General features: G+C 38.4%; 1 protein-coding gene across 1 annotated transcript in view; it reads right to left on the bottom strand.

Moving 5' to 3' along the window:
• Positions 1-17,016, bottom strand: part of BLTP1 (bridge-like lipid transfer protein family member 1) — a 169,645-nt gene extending 152,629 nt beyond the window's left edge. Inside the window, exons 1-4 of the mRNA XM_054989703.1 lie at positions 16,966-17,016; positions 6,619-6,709; positions 2,975-3,098; positions 134-250 (exon numbers count right to left, since the gene is read on the bottom strand). Of these exons, the coding sequence (XP_054845678.1) occupies positions 134-250; positions 2,975-3,068 (211 nt within the window). The 5' untranslated portion in view covers positions 3,069-3,098; positions 6,619-6,709; positions 16,966-17,016. The remainder of the gene's footprint in view (positions 1-133; positions 251-2,974; positions 3,099-6,618; positions 6,710-16,965) is intronic.
• Between the last annotated feature and the right edge of the window lie 370 nt (positions 17,017-17,386).

Here is a 17,386-nt window from a genome sequence, read left to right as displayed (position 1 = left end):
CACTGGTGCAGATGAGATAAACGCATAATTTGCTTTTTTTATTGAAATAACAGGACAAATCTGGGCCTGTATTATTACCACAATAGTTTTTTGTTTATTCTAAGGTATTTACCTAAACACAAAGAAGACTTACCAATATGAATGTATCCATTTTTATATAATCTATTAAGAACAAATGTTAAAACAAATCCAATGTTCCGGGAGTTGTAATAAGTTAGGTAAATAATCCAGCCACAGGACAAAATTGTAGCTGTAAAAGAAATTAACACATGCATTAGACCAGTTTAAACTGTACAGCCTTTTGCAATTAAAACGCTCATAACAATAAATAATAATATCAGTAGCTTCAGCTGTGATACCACGTTTTACACATTATAGCCTTCCAACCAAAGCATTGACAATGCAATAACCCAATGAGCTCCATATGCATATAAGCAGAATAGGAAGATGAAGCTCTCTACTAATTTTGTAACAGTTACTCACTCTGCCCTTTAAACTCTGGCCCCGAAGCTTCCGGAAACAACCCTAATGCTTCGGGAAGCTTTGATTCAGGATTTTCCGAATCAGGGCCAGCATGCTGGCTCCGATTCAGGAATACCGAATCTTTACAGATCGGGTCCGATTCAGGTATTTTACCCAAATTGGAAGCCCGAAGCACATGCCCCTACTCATTACACCAAAATGGGGGGGGGCAATAGTTTACTAGTAGTATGCCAAACAAAGCAACTAAGCGTTCTCACATATACCTCAGCAGAAGACAACAATAGAGGGGAATAGATTAATCTTCCAGGGGACAGAGTTCAAAAGTTTTGGCACCATGACTGAGAAGGCCCTTTCTTGGTTTGCCTTCTGTCTAGCCTCAGATGGCGGAAGCACCCGAAGCAGGGCGGGCCGTTGAAGATTACCAGAGTGGAGCTAGATCAAGATGGGTAGCCATGTTAGTCTGTCTGTAGCAGTAGAAAAGAGCAAGAGTCCAATAGCACCTATAAGACTAACAAAATTTGTTGTAGGATACATGCTTTCTTGAGTCACAGCCTGGCAAGTTTGTCCAATGTAGAGGGTGAAAGGACATTGCTAATACGTGATGGCATAAATCACATTGGAGGATGAGCAGGAGTATGAACCCAAGATGGTATGGAGTGGAGAGTTAGGTTCATATGGGAGGCGGTCCTTTAAGTATCCTGGCCTAAAGATGTACAGGGCTTTAAAGGTCAATACCAGCACCATGAATTGAGCCAACTGGGAGCCAGTATAGAGGGAACAAGATTGAAGTAATATGGTCCCTACGACCTACTCCAGTCAAAACTCTGGCCACAGTATTCAGTACCAACTTTGGCTTCTGAACAGTCTTCAAGGGCAGCCCCTTGTAGAGCGCACTGCAGTAACCTAATCTAGATGTTACTAGGGCATGCATCACAGTGGCAAGCTTGTTCCCACCCAGGAAGGACTGTAGCTGATTCACCAGCTGAAACTGGTGAAAGACACCTCTGACCACAGCTGCCACCTGTTTGTCCAACAGGAGGCCTAGGTCCAGCAACACCCTCAAGCTACAAACCTGCTTCTTTAGGGGAAGTACAACCCCATCTAGAACAAGAGATATCTTATTTCCAGGGTCAAACCTTCCCCACCAGTAACATCTCCGTTTTCTCGGGATTAAAGTTTCGTTTTGTTTACCCTCATCCATTTCAAAACTGCCTCCAGATCTGCTGGAAGTGCAAAAATAAAGGTGTCACCCATATATTGGTGGCATCTCAGACAAAATCCCCATATGACTCTCCCAGCAGCTTTACATAGATGCTGAAAACTGCGTGGGACAAGATGATACCTTGCAGGACACTGTAGGTCACAGGTCAGGGGATGGATCAAAGGTCCCTCAGCACCACACTCTGAAATCTACCTTCGAGATAGGACTGAAACCACCACAGAACAGTGCTTCCTAGTCCCAACCTCGAAGGGTGATCCAGATTGGTTACCATGACTGGTAACTGAGAGGTCCAGGAGAATTATCACAGTTGCATTCCTCCTGTCCCATCTCCCAGCAAAGGTTGTTCACCAATGTGACCAAGACTGTTTCGTTTCCATGACCAGATGTGAAACCAAATTGGAAAAGATCCAAACAATCCACTTCATTTAGGAATCCCTGAAGTTTGCCAGCCACTACCCATTCAATTGCCTTAAGAATGGTACATTTGAGCCTGGAAAATAATTAGTCAACTCTCCTGAGTCCAGAGCAGGTTTCTTTAGCAGGAGACACAACACTGCCCACTTCAAGGCAGAAGCATCCACCCCTTCTCAGGGAGGCATTTACTGTCTTTCAGACAGTCTCCCGACCCCCAGCAGATTTAAGTAACCAGGAGGGGCAAGGGTCATAAAAGTACATGGTAGGTATCAAACTTCTAAGAATCCTGTTCACATCCTCAAATTGAAAGTTATCTCACACAACAGGACAAATCAGCACCCTGGGACCATGCAAGAGTTATTTAAAATACACAAAGAAAACCAGCACAAACAGATCTGCCTGTATGCATACATAGTTCTTGTTGGATTTTAAGGGGGGGAAGTTATTTAGCTGTTAGAAGAAGAAGAATTATTTACAGTTTTCTCTAATTTTCCATCCTAGGAAATGAAGTAGTGGCAGTTATAAGCAATCAGCTGCCACTTGTTCATGCCATCATACCAAATCAGTGAAAACCAATTTTTGGTTTGGCAAGGAGATGAGTGGGGGGGGGGGCAGTATATAAGTCAAATAACTGTGACTGTTTAAACTCTATTTTTGAAATTACCTTATTGAAAAGGTTTGGTTTGTTTTTTACACTGGGCATCATGAGTTATCCTATCTATACATTAGAGCTATTGATAGTTGTTAATCTACTCTTTTATTACGGATACAGATATATCTATATTGAATATAAAATGGATTATTTTACAATATTGGAAAATACAAGTAATATTTAACACAACAAATTCTACATACCAACTAGGAGCCAAACAACATTAGAGTCATGTTCTGTAAGGAAATTTTCCAACTGAGTGATACTGGGAACAATACTTTCATTTCTTGGGTCCATTGCTATAATATTTCAGTAGGGTCTAAATGACTGAAAAGAGAAAAAAAAGTTTATTTTGCAAAGCAACACTATAAAGATACAGGACTAATTTTAACACACACATTGTCTCTCTTGGACATACTAAAGGAGTTTCACTTTTAGTCTTCATATGTCAGTGTGAGAACAGTTTTAATGCATCACATGGAAGATGTGTAATCATCTCACGCAGCAGAGTCATGGCAACATGCAAGTACTAAATCCACACATCTGCTACAAATGGATATAGCTTTCAACCTGGGTGCTCATGTTTGGGTGAGGAATACACCATTTCTAAAAATCAAAATACAGGACTGGGCCAATTTGTACAACAGGAGTACATTCAACAGACAATTAAATTTCTCTCTTTTGCACTTAGGATTGCCAGGTCCCCTTACCCTCCTGGTGGTGGGGGGGGGGAGGCACTTATCTGGAAGATCCTTCTCATGTGTGTGCAAAGCACACATGCTCCTGGCAAGTTGTAACAATGTCATTTCTGGGAGTGATGTTATTATGCTGGTTGCAGGAATGCCAAATTGGTCCCAAGCAAAATGCAGGAGCATTTCTGTGGCCACCATGATGATGTCACTCCTGGAAATGATGTTGTTGCACCCCACCAGGGGAGTTCACTCTGTAGGTTTACTTGGGAGGTACTTTGCCTCCCAGGCCCATTCTCCATGCCTTTTCCCCTCGCTGGCCAGGGGAGTGGGGCGTGGGGAGAGGCTGGGAGCCCCTACCAGGAATCTGGCAGCCCTAGTTACACCATTAATATAATCTGATATCTCAGCATCAGTTCAATCTTCTATCATGTTTTTGAGCAGTCAAGAAAAGTAATAGAGGATGAGGTTATACAGATAAAGGGAGGCTATTTCAGATTTTCAAGCTTGATATTCAATAGTTAAGTCCTTGGGCAGAAATCAGATTTAGCTTCACATTTCAACAGCATACCTGAAAGCACCCCTGCTTTCTGACATATAAAAGAATGGTTGCCATTCACTCCCATGGAAAATGCAGACCATTGCAAAAGAATGCATTGTGCAGCAAGTGGAAAATCTGTTCACCATTTAGGATAAAGAGCGGTGTAGGAGAGATCATGCAGAGATGTGGATATATGTGTACCACTGACACATATTGGCCCACACAATATACAGTCTCTTCTTCTATTTACCTTCTGCAAATAAAAATGGCAGCCAGGCTAGCCCAATCTTATCAGCCCAGGTTAGTAAAAGAATTCTGAAACTACTCCTGTGGGCCATACTATGTTATAAATGAAGTTTTAATGCATTTATTTGTTACATGTGTTTTTATAGCTATTTATCTTATTTATTTATTTGATTTATATCCCGTCCTCCCTGTGAGTGGGCTCAGGGCAGTCACAATAACATAAACAACAATAAACATTAATAAAACAATAAAATGCTATAAAATACAGCATTAAAAACAAGGAATACAAGTCCACAAGGACCTCCAAGATACTGCTTTCAGACTAACAACTTGGTGTGGGGCAGGTATGGTAGATCTAATTAAGACAGCGGATGCAGAGCAAACCAGGCAAGAATCCAGCAGGATAGTCCGCCAGCTCCTTCCTTCTTATGGAAGTCGTCAAATGTGTTTGAGCTGAAGAGGTAATAACAGGAAAAGGTGCTGGCCAACTCAATTAGTTACTTCCACTATTTAAATTACATAGACGCTAACAACGTACCTTAAGTCAATCTTCAAAACAAAACAGTTTTTTAAAAAAAATAGTAGAGGATTTAAAACAACAGAAATTAAATATCTTGCTGTCAGGCAAGATAAAAAAAAATGTACATGTGATCTAGCCGTATTTATCCATGGAGTTATAAACTACTTATAAAATACTTGATGTATGGCTTGTAGCCTGTTAAGTTACAGGGAAAGGATAGAAAACAATTACAATACTGCCAGGTTCCAAGAATAAGGAGGAAGTTGGTAACCAGCAGTTCAGACCAAGTTTTCTGCAAGGATGGTTCTTTGGCTCAGAGCTCTGCTTGCCATTCCCTCATTCAGAGGCCATTATCTTGCTACAAAGACTTTCCTTTCAACTGGTGTTTACTGATATGATAAGGTAGTACATAACAGAATACATTAGTAAGCTGTGTGACACACCAGGTTTGGCCGCTTGCTACTATTCAACTGTAGCCACCCCACAAAAGGCAGTTTTGTGCAGTAGTTAAAAAGTTTCAGTCTAGATTCTGGAAGACTCAGGTGAATGAGAAGGAAATTGGAAAATCTGAGGATACTGGGGCTACTAGGAGTACAGAAAAAGGAAATAGTGTGACAAGTGGGACACAGTGAAATTCTTTCTCTCTTAAGTGCTTATAGGGTTCCCACCAGGGTGGATAAAAATCAACGATTTAAAAATAATAATAATAATCATATTTTTAAAATTTAATTTGGATTTTTTAATTTAAATTGGATTTTTTAAATAAAATGTTTTTTAAGAAAAATCTATCTAAGGAGAGTTTTCTATTTAAGATACGTTATAGTCCATCATGATATATATCTCATGATGCAGGCTTTATATTCATGCAATGTTTAAAATTGTTGGTAAATGAATTCCATTAATTCATTCACAATGTCAGGCTCCTCCAGAGGTTTCTGTAAGATTATTGGGCAACTTTTCTGTCTAGAAGATATTATCACAGATGCTTGGGGGTTTTTTTAGACCTCAAAACTGTGAATTTGTGTCTGCAGAGATCACATGCCTCTTCTTCACAGAAAAATGTTATAAAATAAACAGACTTGAGAAAAAGACCTCAATCTCATTGTTCTTTTGCAAATCTACGTACACAGATCAACTCCTTACCTCTTAAGTACTAAGTTTCAAAAAATTCAATAAATAGAAGATGGTTGCAAGTGGAACAGATCTGTACAAAAAGCAAAGTGTGAGGAGGAAGGGGCAAGCAGTAAAAATGAAAGTGAAACCTTTTGAGCAGAATATTCCAAAAGTCTTTGGATCTTTGTGTGTATAGCCTGAGGTTTATCATATTATTCTTTCACTGGAGGAGAAACCCTGTAATGGCAGCAGGCTGTGAAAGAGACCCTGTTTGGAAATATTTTAATGAAGTTCCTCTACCTATGGGCAAGGCAGGTATGTGGCAAAATGCAAACACTGCAACAAAGAAAAGCAAGGCCTGGTGGCTCGAATGAAACGGTATCATGAGAAGTGTTGTGTTGAAGTTGACAAAAGGAACATATTTGAACAGGCAGGATCTTCAGGTTGGTAAACATTTTGATTTCATCATATTTAAAGACTGCCTTGAGGAACTGTCATGTTTGAGCAAAATTATATTTGTTATTACTGCATGTTACTGTCATTTTGATACAGTTGTTATGAAGAGATAAAGAGTTGAAACAAGCAAATATTCCTTTTTGAGGGGAAGTACTGAGTGGCAGTGAATACAATGAGTAATACTAAATAAGCAGAAATGGTATAAATAATAAAATAACATCATCGACTTTTTTGGTTTAGAGGAATCCATCATCAACATAAAGGATTCTGGAAACTATCCACCTTCGAGCTCACCGTCCTCCTGTTCTATAGTTTCAGAGTTATTTGTCTTGGAGAGTCACATCATATACATCACACATCCACAGTATATCACCTAAAAGAAAGAAAAAAGCCAACCATCTAGGAACCGCCATAGATTTAAAAAGACTTTTAAATGTTTTTTTAAAGATATTTTGTTTAATCACATCAGTTAACAAACATGGATGTTTAAGCAAATACAAGAATATATATGCTATGTTATTGTTTTAGTTAAATAAAACTATTTAAATGGTGATTATTAAGGTAATAATTATTTTTCTTCCTCCAATAAAGTACAGCAGAAAAGCTGTCCAAATATGAATGAGTAACCTATTAAACTGGAGATAGATAATTATGAAATTGTGAGGTGAACTATCTATGATGTGTTTCTAATAGTATAACCAAGTCAGTAAGTTTTTGACATAACTGTAAAACTAATCTGAAAAGATATTCTAAAATAAAGCCTTCATCTGGTTGTAAATATTAAGATTATACCAGCAAGAATGTGTCTTTATGTAGAAAGCCATGATTTAAATATACTCTTACCGACTAGGGACTTAAATCATGATTTGATTTAAATCAAATCCACCCTGGTTCCCACTGTGCAGCTTGCCCCAGCCTGGCCGGCACTACACAACTTGGCCAAGCCTAGCGGCTGGCACCACACAACTGGATCAGAGTTTTCCTGGAAAAGGCTGCCAGGTGGAGAAATGGAGAGAAAGCTGAAGTCAGGGGAGTAGATAAAGGTAGATTGGCTGGGAAATGGGAAATGAATGAGAAGAAGCAGGGAAAGGGGAGAGGCTATGGGGACTTCCTGGGAAAAGAAAGAGCAGGGAAGAGTAAAATGGGATACCCCCTAGAAGTCCTTGCAGATCCCCTGCTTGTATTAACTGTTTGTTGTATCTTGCTCTTGCTACACTGTAATTCCACCTTTTGACATTCATAACATATCCTGTCTAATATTTATGCTTTGTTTCCTATTTCTGTAATCCCAGTGCTATCACTTCACTTATCAGATGTCTTATTCTACTGATTGTGTAATTCACCTTGTGTCTCAATGAGACAAGTGGACTATAAATAACGTGAATAAATGTTTAAAAGTATAGTGTTACAGTAACTATAATTTAACCTACTGAGCTGTGGGCCAAGCTTTTCACTAGAACCTTATTCCGGAAGATAATGTACTTCCTATCAACTAATGTTTCTTTACAGTCTTTATGCATATTCTACATTCTGAAAGTATTCTAAATTTGACCTCATTATAATAATTAGATGTTATTAGCATGAAGGAGTAAATAATATTGTACCAGTAGCTGGCAATACAGTTGATTCTAGTTCTAGCATACTTTTGTCACAGCTTAATCCTTCATGGTAATAAAAACACTTGCTGAACTTTTAAAAAGTTCTTGCTTTGTATCAGAGAAATGCGCTGTTCCCGGATAGGCGTACTTAAAAATGATCTTAACTTCCTTTAATGATGCTTGACACTTTTTCATTAAATATTACCAACATATTTGGGAGAGCACTTTATATTAAGAGGCAGGATATAAATTTTGAATAAATAAAGTGGTTTGAATTCATGTAATATTAAATAATCCAACTAATTAGTGAATTTCAAACAATACTCAAATACTTCAAGTAAAAAATGTGTTCCTACTTCACAAAGCAAAGTGTAATCACAAACAGCTCCAAGGCAAGGAAGCAAATTCCAGAGGAGCAGCAGCACTAGACTTTCACAGTAAAAACAAGAGTTCGGTGTAACCTTACAATAAATTCTATGCGGATACTGCTCAGTCCAACACTGCTCCCCATATTGCTACTTAAGGAATAATTTTGTGACATTAATAATGGAATAACTGTATTAATAATGGAATAATTAATATTTTATTAAAGACTATGAACAACAGTAACACATGTTATTTAGTTCTCACATCTGGCTCCAACTGATAAACATTTGAATATCCAGAACTCTCACTAAATCCAATATTTAAACACAGCATCATACCATATGAAGCAGGAAAATGCTCAGAAAAAAATGGATGCATGCACATGTACCACAAACTCCACTATCCCAGAATATAACAGACAACAGAACTTTACAAGGAAAGCCATTTATTTGTTGGGGGTGGGGGACTTGGTACAGCTAAGGTGACAAAGCCTCTCTTGTATAGCACACCACGGGCAAGCTAGAAAACAATTGCCAACTACTTTAATTATAGGATAACAAACATTTTGTGAACTGGAGGGTATACAGTGTATACTCTTTGTACTGACTAATTCTCAAAGTTCCAAAAGACTGGATCTGTCTTTCTAATTGAACATAAATAAAACAAGGGAAAAGGTAACTTCTAAAATGAGAACATGATTAAGTCATATAATGTTAACTCCCTCCCCCGACAAGTTTCAATAACAGAATGATCTGAAGTTCCTTCATATTATGACTTCTAAAGTGCAGCACTATTTTAAAAATTCTTCAGTTTGAAATAAAAGAATTAAATTTGTAACTTTTGCAATTTCATTTTTATTTCTGAAGTGACACCTCTGAACATTAGTTACTGCAATTTTAGAGATCAAATTAATCAAATGATTTGGAAGAATTCACAAGACTAAAGTGACTGGGGCTTTTCAGATCAACAGGACAAAGCCAAGCTCCACTGTGCTCCTCCTCCTACCACTAGGCAGACTCACAGCAGCTGCCGATTCCTAGTAAATGGCCAATTCACCCTGCAGAACTTGCCTTTACAGAAGCCATGCTGATTCTTCCTCAGCAAGGGCTGTTCTTCTATATGCTTAATCATTCAACTTTTAATAATAGCTTCTATCAATTTACTCAGAATAGACATTAAGCAACCTAACCCTGGCCTATAATTTTCTGGATCTCTTCTAGATCTCTTTTCACAAATCAGTCTTTCTTTTGTTATCTGGACTCTTCTGGAAGGGAAGCCAACTTTAGCAATAAATTATATGTTTTTGTTAATCAACAATTTGACATCTGAATTACTTAAGCCCCTTGAATATATGCCATCCAGACGCAGTGACTAGTTACAATTTGTCTTGTCAGTCTTTCATCTGTAATTATCTTTAGTAGACTCTTTTCCAACAACAGCTCTGATGTAAGCAAATATCCTATGTTTCTCTCCAGAGAGAAAAAGCAAAGAAATCATGCCGTTTCTCTTCACCTTCTTCAGTTTGGTGTAGTCTTAATGATTATTTAAAACATTATTAGCCCACGTTTTTCTAAAACCAGACTCAACGTAGATTTTTAGCAACATACTCCTTAAAGATTCTTTTTATTTGTGTTACTAGAAGCTTACACTTCTTTGCTCCTTACTGTTCATCTTTTAGAGAAAACATACTTTTTAAAGGAAGCCTTACCTTTTATGGCTTTCTTGACTTTGCTTGTTAACTACATTGCTCTCCTCTTATAATTAGTGATACCCTTCCTGATGTGCAGAATACGTTCTGAATTTCTATTTATCTGCTTACTTACTCATTTACATCATTTACACCCCACCTTTCTCCTCAGTGAGGACCCAAAGCATCTTAGACCATTCTCCTTTCTTCCATTTTTCCTCACAATAATTCTGTGAAACTGATGAGACTGCGAGTGCATGACTAGCTCAAGGATACCTAGCAAGCTTCCCCGGCTCAGTGGGGATTGGAACCTGGATCTCTCAGGTCCTACTCCAGCCCACTAGACACTGGCTTTAAATCATTTCCAAGTATGCTGACAGGACTTGACCCACTTCACCTACCTTTTCAGCTTTCTTTGACGAATCCCCTAATTTTGTAGATGTTTCCTCTTCTGATGTCTAATGTAGTTGTACTGAACTTCTGGTACAATCTTTCAGTAAAATAAATGCTGTATTTAATAATGTTTTGATCACTGCAACACCACTTGCATCTTGCACCAGTTCCTAAGGAGCACAATTCAGGAGGACCAAGTCTATTATCATACCTTCTGTAGTTGGCTCCATGACCAACTGCTCCAAGGTACAACCATGCATAATTAACTTAGGAGATTTGCTGCTCCGAAATACAGCAAGTATAGACATCTTTAAAAGGGGATTATCCATAATCAGGGAGGTTTATTAAAACTGGTGAATATCAAGAACAGGAGAAGGATGCTACTTTCATATGCTACTCTCACAATCTGAAAAGCCATCACTAAACACATAAAATATCTTGGATGACATAATTTTTCAGGATACCAAGACCTGAAATAGATTTTGCCAAGGCAGGCAAGGAATTTCAAAAACAGCCATGTGCTCAGCTGAAATGTAAACGTAAGATTATTAGCAAGAACACTCCAGGTATGAATAGGCTGACAGATTAGACCCAACATTAATGGAAACTGCATCACTAAAATGTACAAATGCACTGAAATGCACAAATCATTTTAGATTCTAGCACCAGTTTGATACATTTTCAAGATGGATCAGATCCAAGTCTCTAACAGCACAATCCTAAACAGAATTACTCCATTCTAAACCCATTGATTGCTTTATAAATATTCCAAAAAGCTCTAACAGAACTTTTTATTTTTCAGTCTTTTCCATGTTTAATGGGAACGTAGTTAGAGCTATTACGGTTTCCAGCCTGTTGGTTCTTGAGCATTTCCATAAACATTATTAACGTTATTCTCTCTCACAAATCAACTGTATTTCAAGTGCCATAGCAGTACTTGACATTTACATGTTTTTGTTTGCTTCCTTTTTCATCATGGAAAACATCAACAGAGCTTAGATCTGAGGGAAAAAATGTGTTTGTTTAGCTGTGATGGAGACAGTAGAGGAAGCAGAGTCAATGATCTTGGCAGCATTACAGCCTCAAAGGCCTAGATGCAGAACATTTTAAAAATGCCACTAACACAAACGTATTTACCGCCATGTTAGACTGCTTATTTTAAGCTGTGTTGCTAACTGCATATGAAACTCGGGAAGAAAGCTATTGTATGATGCAAAACTGCTTGAAAAAATATGGGCATGGATTATTAGGTGTTAATAGCAAACTGAAATAAATGTATCTCATCTCAAAAAGAAACATACAGGAAGAGAGAAAAATCCAAAATAACACTAAAACTGACATTATCATTGAGCGCAAATTACAAGCATTTCATCTGCCGTTCTGTTTTCCAGTCACTCCATTTTGTGGTATCTTTCTGAAGATCTATAGTATTTTCGGGATTCCACCATACAAAATCATCTGTAAGAGGACCTGTCCCTCCTCCTTGACTATTAAATATTCTCTGATATTTTACGTTTGTCAAAAGCTGTTCAAAAGTTCGAGTAAATAGTGCCTATCAGATCAAATCTACCTGCATGCATCTTAATAGTCTCAGATCTAAAAGACTGACAAGACTTTCTCAGAAGCCAAGCTGATTCTTCATCAGCATTGCAAGACTTGCTTTTTACCACAACAATCCTAAATATATTATATTCTGAATAAAATGCCTAATGCTATCTAATGCAACAAGGAACAGCTCTCCAACAGCAGAAGTCCAACTAGGAACGGGGTCAGGGTTCTTACAAAATGCTTACAAATCATCTGCTATGCTAGTGAGCTAGGCGCCTCCCAAATTCTAGCTTTCACTTCATAATGCTTCCCAGCAATTTAGCTGGAACAACAGTTAGACTGAAAAGAATGTTAATTCACATAATTCCTGCCCCTAAACCCTTTTTAAAAACCAACACTGTGTTGAATACCATCAAATCCTCCAGGAAGGAGACTGGCTTTTAGCAGCAAGTTTCATATTTTAGTTACAGGAACACCACTACCACATTTAGATTTTTAAAAAGCTTTTGTAGGAAGTTCACCCTGCTCCATTATTGTGATACTTTAATTGGTCAATTAGTTCTAAAACTCTTGTCAGTTTTATCTGACAGCTTTTCTGGTATGCTTCCCCAAAACAATGGCCTGGTGTCTTCTGTGAGTGGCCATCATCCACAGAGTTGTCAGTTAACATTTCCTTCAAAATAAGGTATTTTTAAGGCATGGTTCTCTCACTGTGCCTTGATAAGAAAAAACTCTATTAGACTCTCCCCAAGTCCACCAAAGAGGCAGATGTTTTGTCTCACAAACACAAAATAAGCAGATCAAAAGGAAGAAACACATGATAAAGGATCCAAGAAAGTAAAGAGTTACACAAAAGACAGCTGGCTCACTAACCTCCAGAACTCAGAGTCACCATAAAGCATATACAAAACAGCCCCAATTCAAAACGAACATTTAAGTTCACATGAAATCCTATCTCCATTTTTTAAATAGTTTAGGTGGATAGCCATGTTGGTCTGCAGTAGAAGAGCAGGATTTGAGTCCAGTGGCACCTTAGGGACCAACAAGATTTTCAGAGTGTAAGTTTTTGAGAGTCAGAGTTCCCTTCTTCAGACATGAGTAGCAATGGGCTCAGGGATCTCCATTCCCACTTGTGTCTGAAGAATGGAGCTTTGACTCTTGAAAGCTTACACTCTGAAAATCTTGTTCATCTCTAAGGTGCTACGGGATTCAATTCATTTTAAAAATAATATTCATTTATAAGCATGCATAGGATTGCAGCTGTACTGTCAATTCCCCCCTCCAGTCTTCTTTAACCATCCTCTTATGAAAACTGGTGGCACAGAAGGTAACAAGGAGAAGACAGCCCCTCCTTTTTTAAAGGCTTTCCCCCCCCAAATTTTCCAATGGAAAAAAATGAAATTTTTAGGAATACTGAAAAAAACTCCTATGACATATTTTCTCTTTTAGAAGTTTTCCAAAGAGCTGCAGAAGGAAAATAATGAAGGATCAAAAGTTTCAGAAACTGATTCTGATTAGAGACTTGAGGTGCTGATACTTTTATTTTTAAAAGTGACTATTTTTGTACATAAATGAAATGCTTTAACGTGCATGCTAATAATACACTATAGAACAGTTCAATGCTTTAATGTTATAAAGTTTAATTACACTTCAAAATATGCTATTAATTTTATTATGCACGTGTGACGTTTTTTCTGACCAAATAATATATTTTGTTATTTAACATAAACTTGTGCTTATGATTTAACTCCTACTTTTTTACTTTTCAGACAGCAAATATTAAGATAAATATCTAAAGGTAGCATAGGGTTCATCTGCTTTAATAGGACAATCAGTATTGTATATATTCCAATTTCTCCCCAAATTTCCATTTTTTCCTGAAAAATCCTTTTTTCCCATGTCTTCACAATTTCCAGAACTTTTATATCTCCATAGTGTACCTTCCATCCTCTGGTTGCAAGCTGTGGAGAACCAATCGCTCCATGGCAATTTGCTATACTTTCCTCATAGCTGTTGCTTTTTTCAAAAGTTTAGCAGCAGCAAAGTCCATAATACAACATGCTTAACAGAAGGGGAGCAGCTATTGAGGCTGCGCTAAACAACAAAAAACACAGACATGTACTACTCTTTGCCTTGAACAGAAAAGTCTGAATATTAGTATCAGCAACATAACATGACGAGTAGCTGTTCTAGTAGTAATCATTTATTCGGTACCTAAGATATGATGGCTGCTCTATTTCTAACCTATAATATTTGTGAAATCAAATTTTAATCTCTTGCTCAGAGAAGTGTGACATATATACAAAAATAATACCCTTCCTAAACGTCTGCATATTCCTTTAAAAATACTGCTGTTTTTTCAAAAAAAGTTATACAAAACAACTTTCAGAAACAGCTATATTTGTCAATTGCAGCAAAACCAACAAAAAAAAATCATGAATGTCTTAAAGCAAGGATTGACAAATCCCAGGCACCTAGGTTGCCATGGCGCCTAGGAATTTTATTGTGGCACCTATGATTTTCATCAATGATTTTAATGTAGTGTCTCTTTCTCAGTCTGTATAAAATATATAGCTTATTTATCATTTCACATCAGAATAATTTTTGTTGTACAACATAAACATGCATGTTATGAAATTCTTGTCATTGCATCTTTATATACTATAACTATATAGTATATATAACTATATATACTACATATGTTAACTGTATATACTTTTATGGTGGCTTCACCAGTTGATTTCTATACTGGCTCCAATATTCAATTAAATGAAGCTTTTAAAAGGAATAATGAAATTATGAGAAGAGCGTGGGTTAAATGTAATCTTTACTCCCATATTTATTTTTACTAGCGACAAGACAATATTGTGTCATAAGAAACTGTGAAGAAGCTAGGATTAGGCCATGTGGCAGCAAAAATGTAGTTATTAAAATAGGAAAACCTGAAGGTTGAAAAATATCTGGCTCCTAAATTTTGTGACTGGCTCCTAAAACTAAAGAACACTTGTCAAGACCTGTTTTAAAGATTAATAAATGTATTGTGGCATAAACTTTCATGAGGCCACTTCATTGGATGCATCATGTTTATGTTCTTACAGAAGCTGATGCATTAGCTCCAGGTACAGCTTTATCCACCCCTATGGAATTAAAACATGTTTACCTCTTAAAGTTTGTGCCACTAGACTAATGTTAATTAGCTAAAAGAGATGGGAAGGATCACCATTAGAATCAGTTGCCAAGTATACTAAAATATACAAGGGATATATTTTAACACACTTTTTTCACATGTGGGCCTGCCTTTTGAAGAACATAGTAAAAACGAAAGAAGAGGGAGTGGACTATGCCTCAATGGCAGAAAATATATTTTGCATGAAGATTTCAGCTTCTATCACAGGCACATCTCCAGTTAAAGGACTTTATGAAGCTGCTGGGAAAGACCTTTGTCTGACTAGACCTCAAAGAGCCATTGTCAGAATAGAAAATAATCAGTCAGATGGCCTAATGGGACACTAAGAGCATTTTTATGTTACAGTGAAATTGCCTTTGATTCCATCTTCTGTGATTTGCTCATCAGTAAAAGTTACCTGACTGTGATTGTGAATTTGATTTAGGCTATCACAAATGTAGGTTGACACTGAAATACTTTCTGCACCACTTGAGAATAACCATGTACTATCTGAAGCATAGTTCCAGGTGGGTAGCTGCACTGATCTGTAGTAGAAGCGGTTCAGAGGTTCAGGTTCATTAGCACCTTAAAGACCAACTAGATATCCAGGGTATGAGATTTTGAGAGTCAAAGCTGTCTTTGACTCTCAGAAGCTCATAAAAGCTCATACCCTGGAAATCTAGTTGGTCTTTAAGGTGCTACTGGACCCAAATCTATCTGAAACATATTATCACCATAAAGCAGTATCTATAATATCCAAAGCAAGTAGATAAGGAAGTAACTACACTTAAACTGGGAGGCAAGAACCCGTTAACAGCAAGCAACTTCACATCATGATTCAATGTGAGTCAAAGTTCTCAGGTGATAATTCAAATACTTCTACTTTAATCTATTTACTAACTCAGACCTCAGAGAAACAACTATACTCAATCCATTATATTCTGGAACACTACCCCATGGCATACTACAATGTATACTCAAGAACATTTGCTCAGAATACTCACTCCTTAATACTAATTTTAACTCTTTTGATGTACCCACAAGCAGGGTGCTTAAAAAGTGCTGAAAGGATACTCTTTTCAGCTTTACAACACACTTCCCAGCAAAGCAGTGATTCCAAGCTGCGTTATTGAGGGAAATCAAGAAAACCAAGGGCTGCAGTTTCTGTTTCTCAGTTTCATCCTTTTATACCGAGTGAAAGGATGCAATCTGTTGTGTGCATATGGGTTGCTTGTGACTGTGAATACAGAACAAGGACGATCAGGAAATACACAAGAAACACCAAAGGGTCAGAGCTCAGGAAGATGCGGGACGAAAGGGGGGAGAAGCTACTAAAAGATAGTTTCAGGTGGGTAGCCGTGTTAGCCTGCAGTAGAACAGCAGGATTTTGAGTCCAGTGGCACCTTAGAGACCCACAAGAGAAGCTTTCCAGAGCCAAAGCTCCCTTCCCCAAATAGTTATCCCTTAAATTTGCAATAAATCCAAATTAAGTGATGAGCACACACCCAGGAATTGGTAGGCGGAGCCCCTCAAAAAGGGACCACCCCTTGCTCAGGAGATTTCAGCACCAGACTCTCGTGAGGGGCTTCTTGCGCCTCAGCTCGTTGCGGGGTGGGAGGGCAGTAAGGAACGAGACGCCTCCGGGCAAAAGCCTCAGCGGCGGCAGCACCCCCATTGCTCGGGGAACCTCGGAGGCGCCCTCGCCGTTATTCCGCGCAGAGCCCTGCCAGGCAGGGTCAGGGCAGGCCTGGGAGCCCTCCGCAACCCTCTTCCAAGAAGTCGCCTCAGCCCAGATGCCTTGACCAGCAGCTCGACTGACAGCCGGAGCTACGCGACGCTCCCGCCGCCTCCAGCCCCCTTCCGCCACTTACCCCATTGTCCGGTATTGACAGTCGACCCCCTCTTTGCTTCTTACTACGAACCCGGAAGCCGCCGCCTCTGCCGCTTGCCGCAAACACCGGCAGGCTCCGCCCTTCCAGTGACATTGGGCCAATCACAGGCCGTAATCATAATTCGGTGACCAATCCAAACGAGCTGTGGCTCAAAGGCATAAATAGAGATCAACCAATAGAGGAATAGGGAAGCTCCGAAGCGGTGCCTTCTTGCAGGGTGGGAGAAGAAGAGCGAGGGAGTTTTGCGCAGGCGCAGTTGTGTTCGGGCGTCCTAGGATTTTCTTAATCTATTTAAAAAGTAAATAAATAGAAGTACTTAAAAGTAAAACACACAACCATGCTAAAAGGGCCTGGCTTTTCCTACTTTGGTTTACCCAAGGAAGGGTTGGTGTGAATGCAC

Source organism: Eublepharis macularius, chromosome 10 (genome assembly GCF_028583425.1).
Source record: "Eublepharis macularius isolate TG4126 chromosome 10, MPM_Emac_v1.0, whole genome shotgun sequence".
Taxonomy (NCBI): domain Eukaryota; kingdom Metazoa; phylum Chordata; class Lepidosauria; order Squamata; family Eublepharidae; genus Eublepharis; species Eublepharis macularius.
The sequence above is the reverse complement of the archived record's forward strand: the minus strand, read 5'-3'. Positions and strand labels throughout refer to the sequence as shown.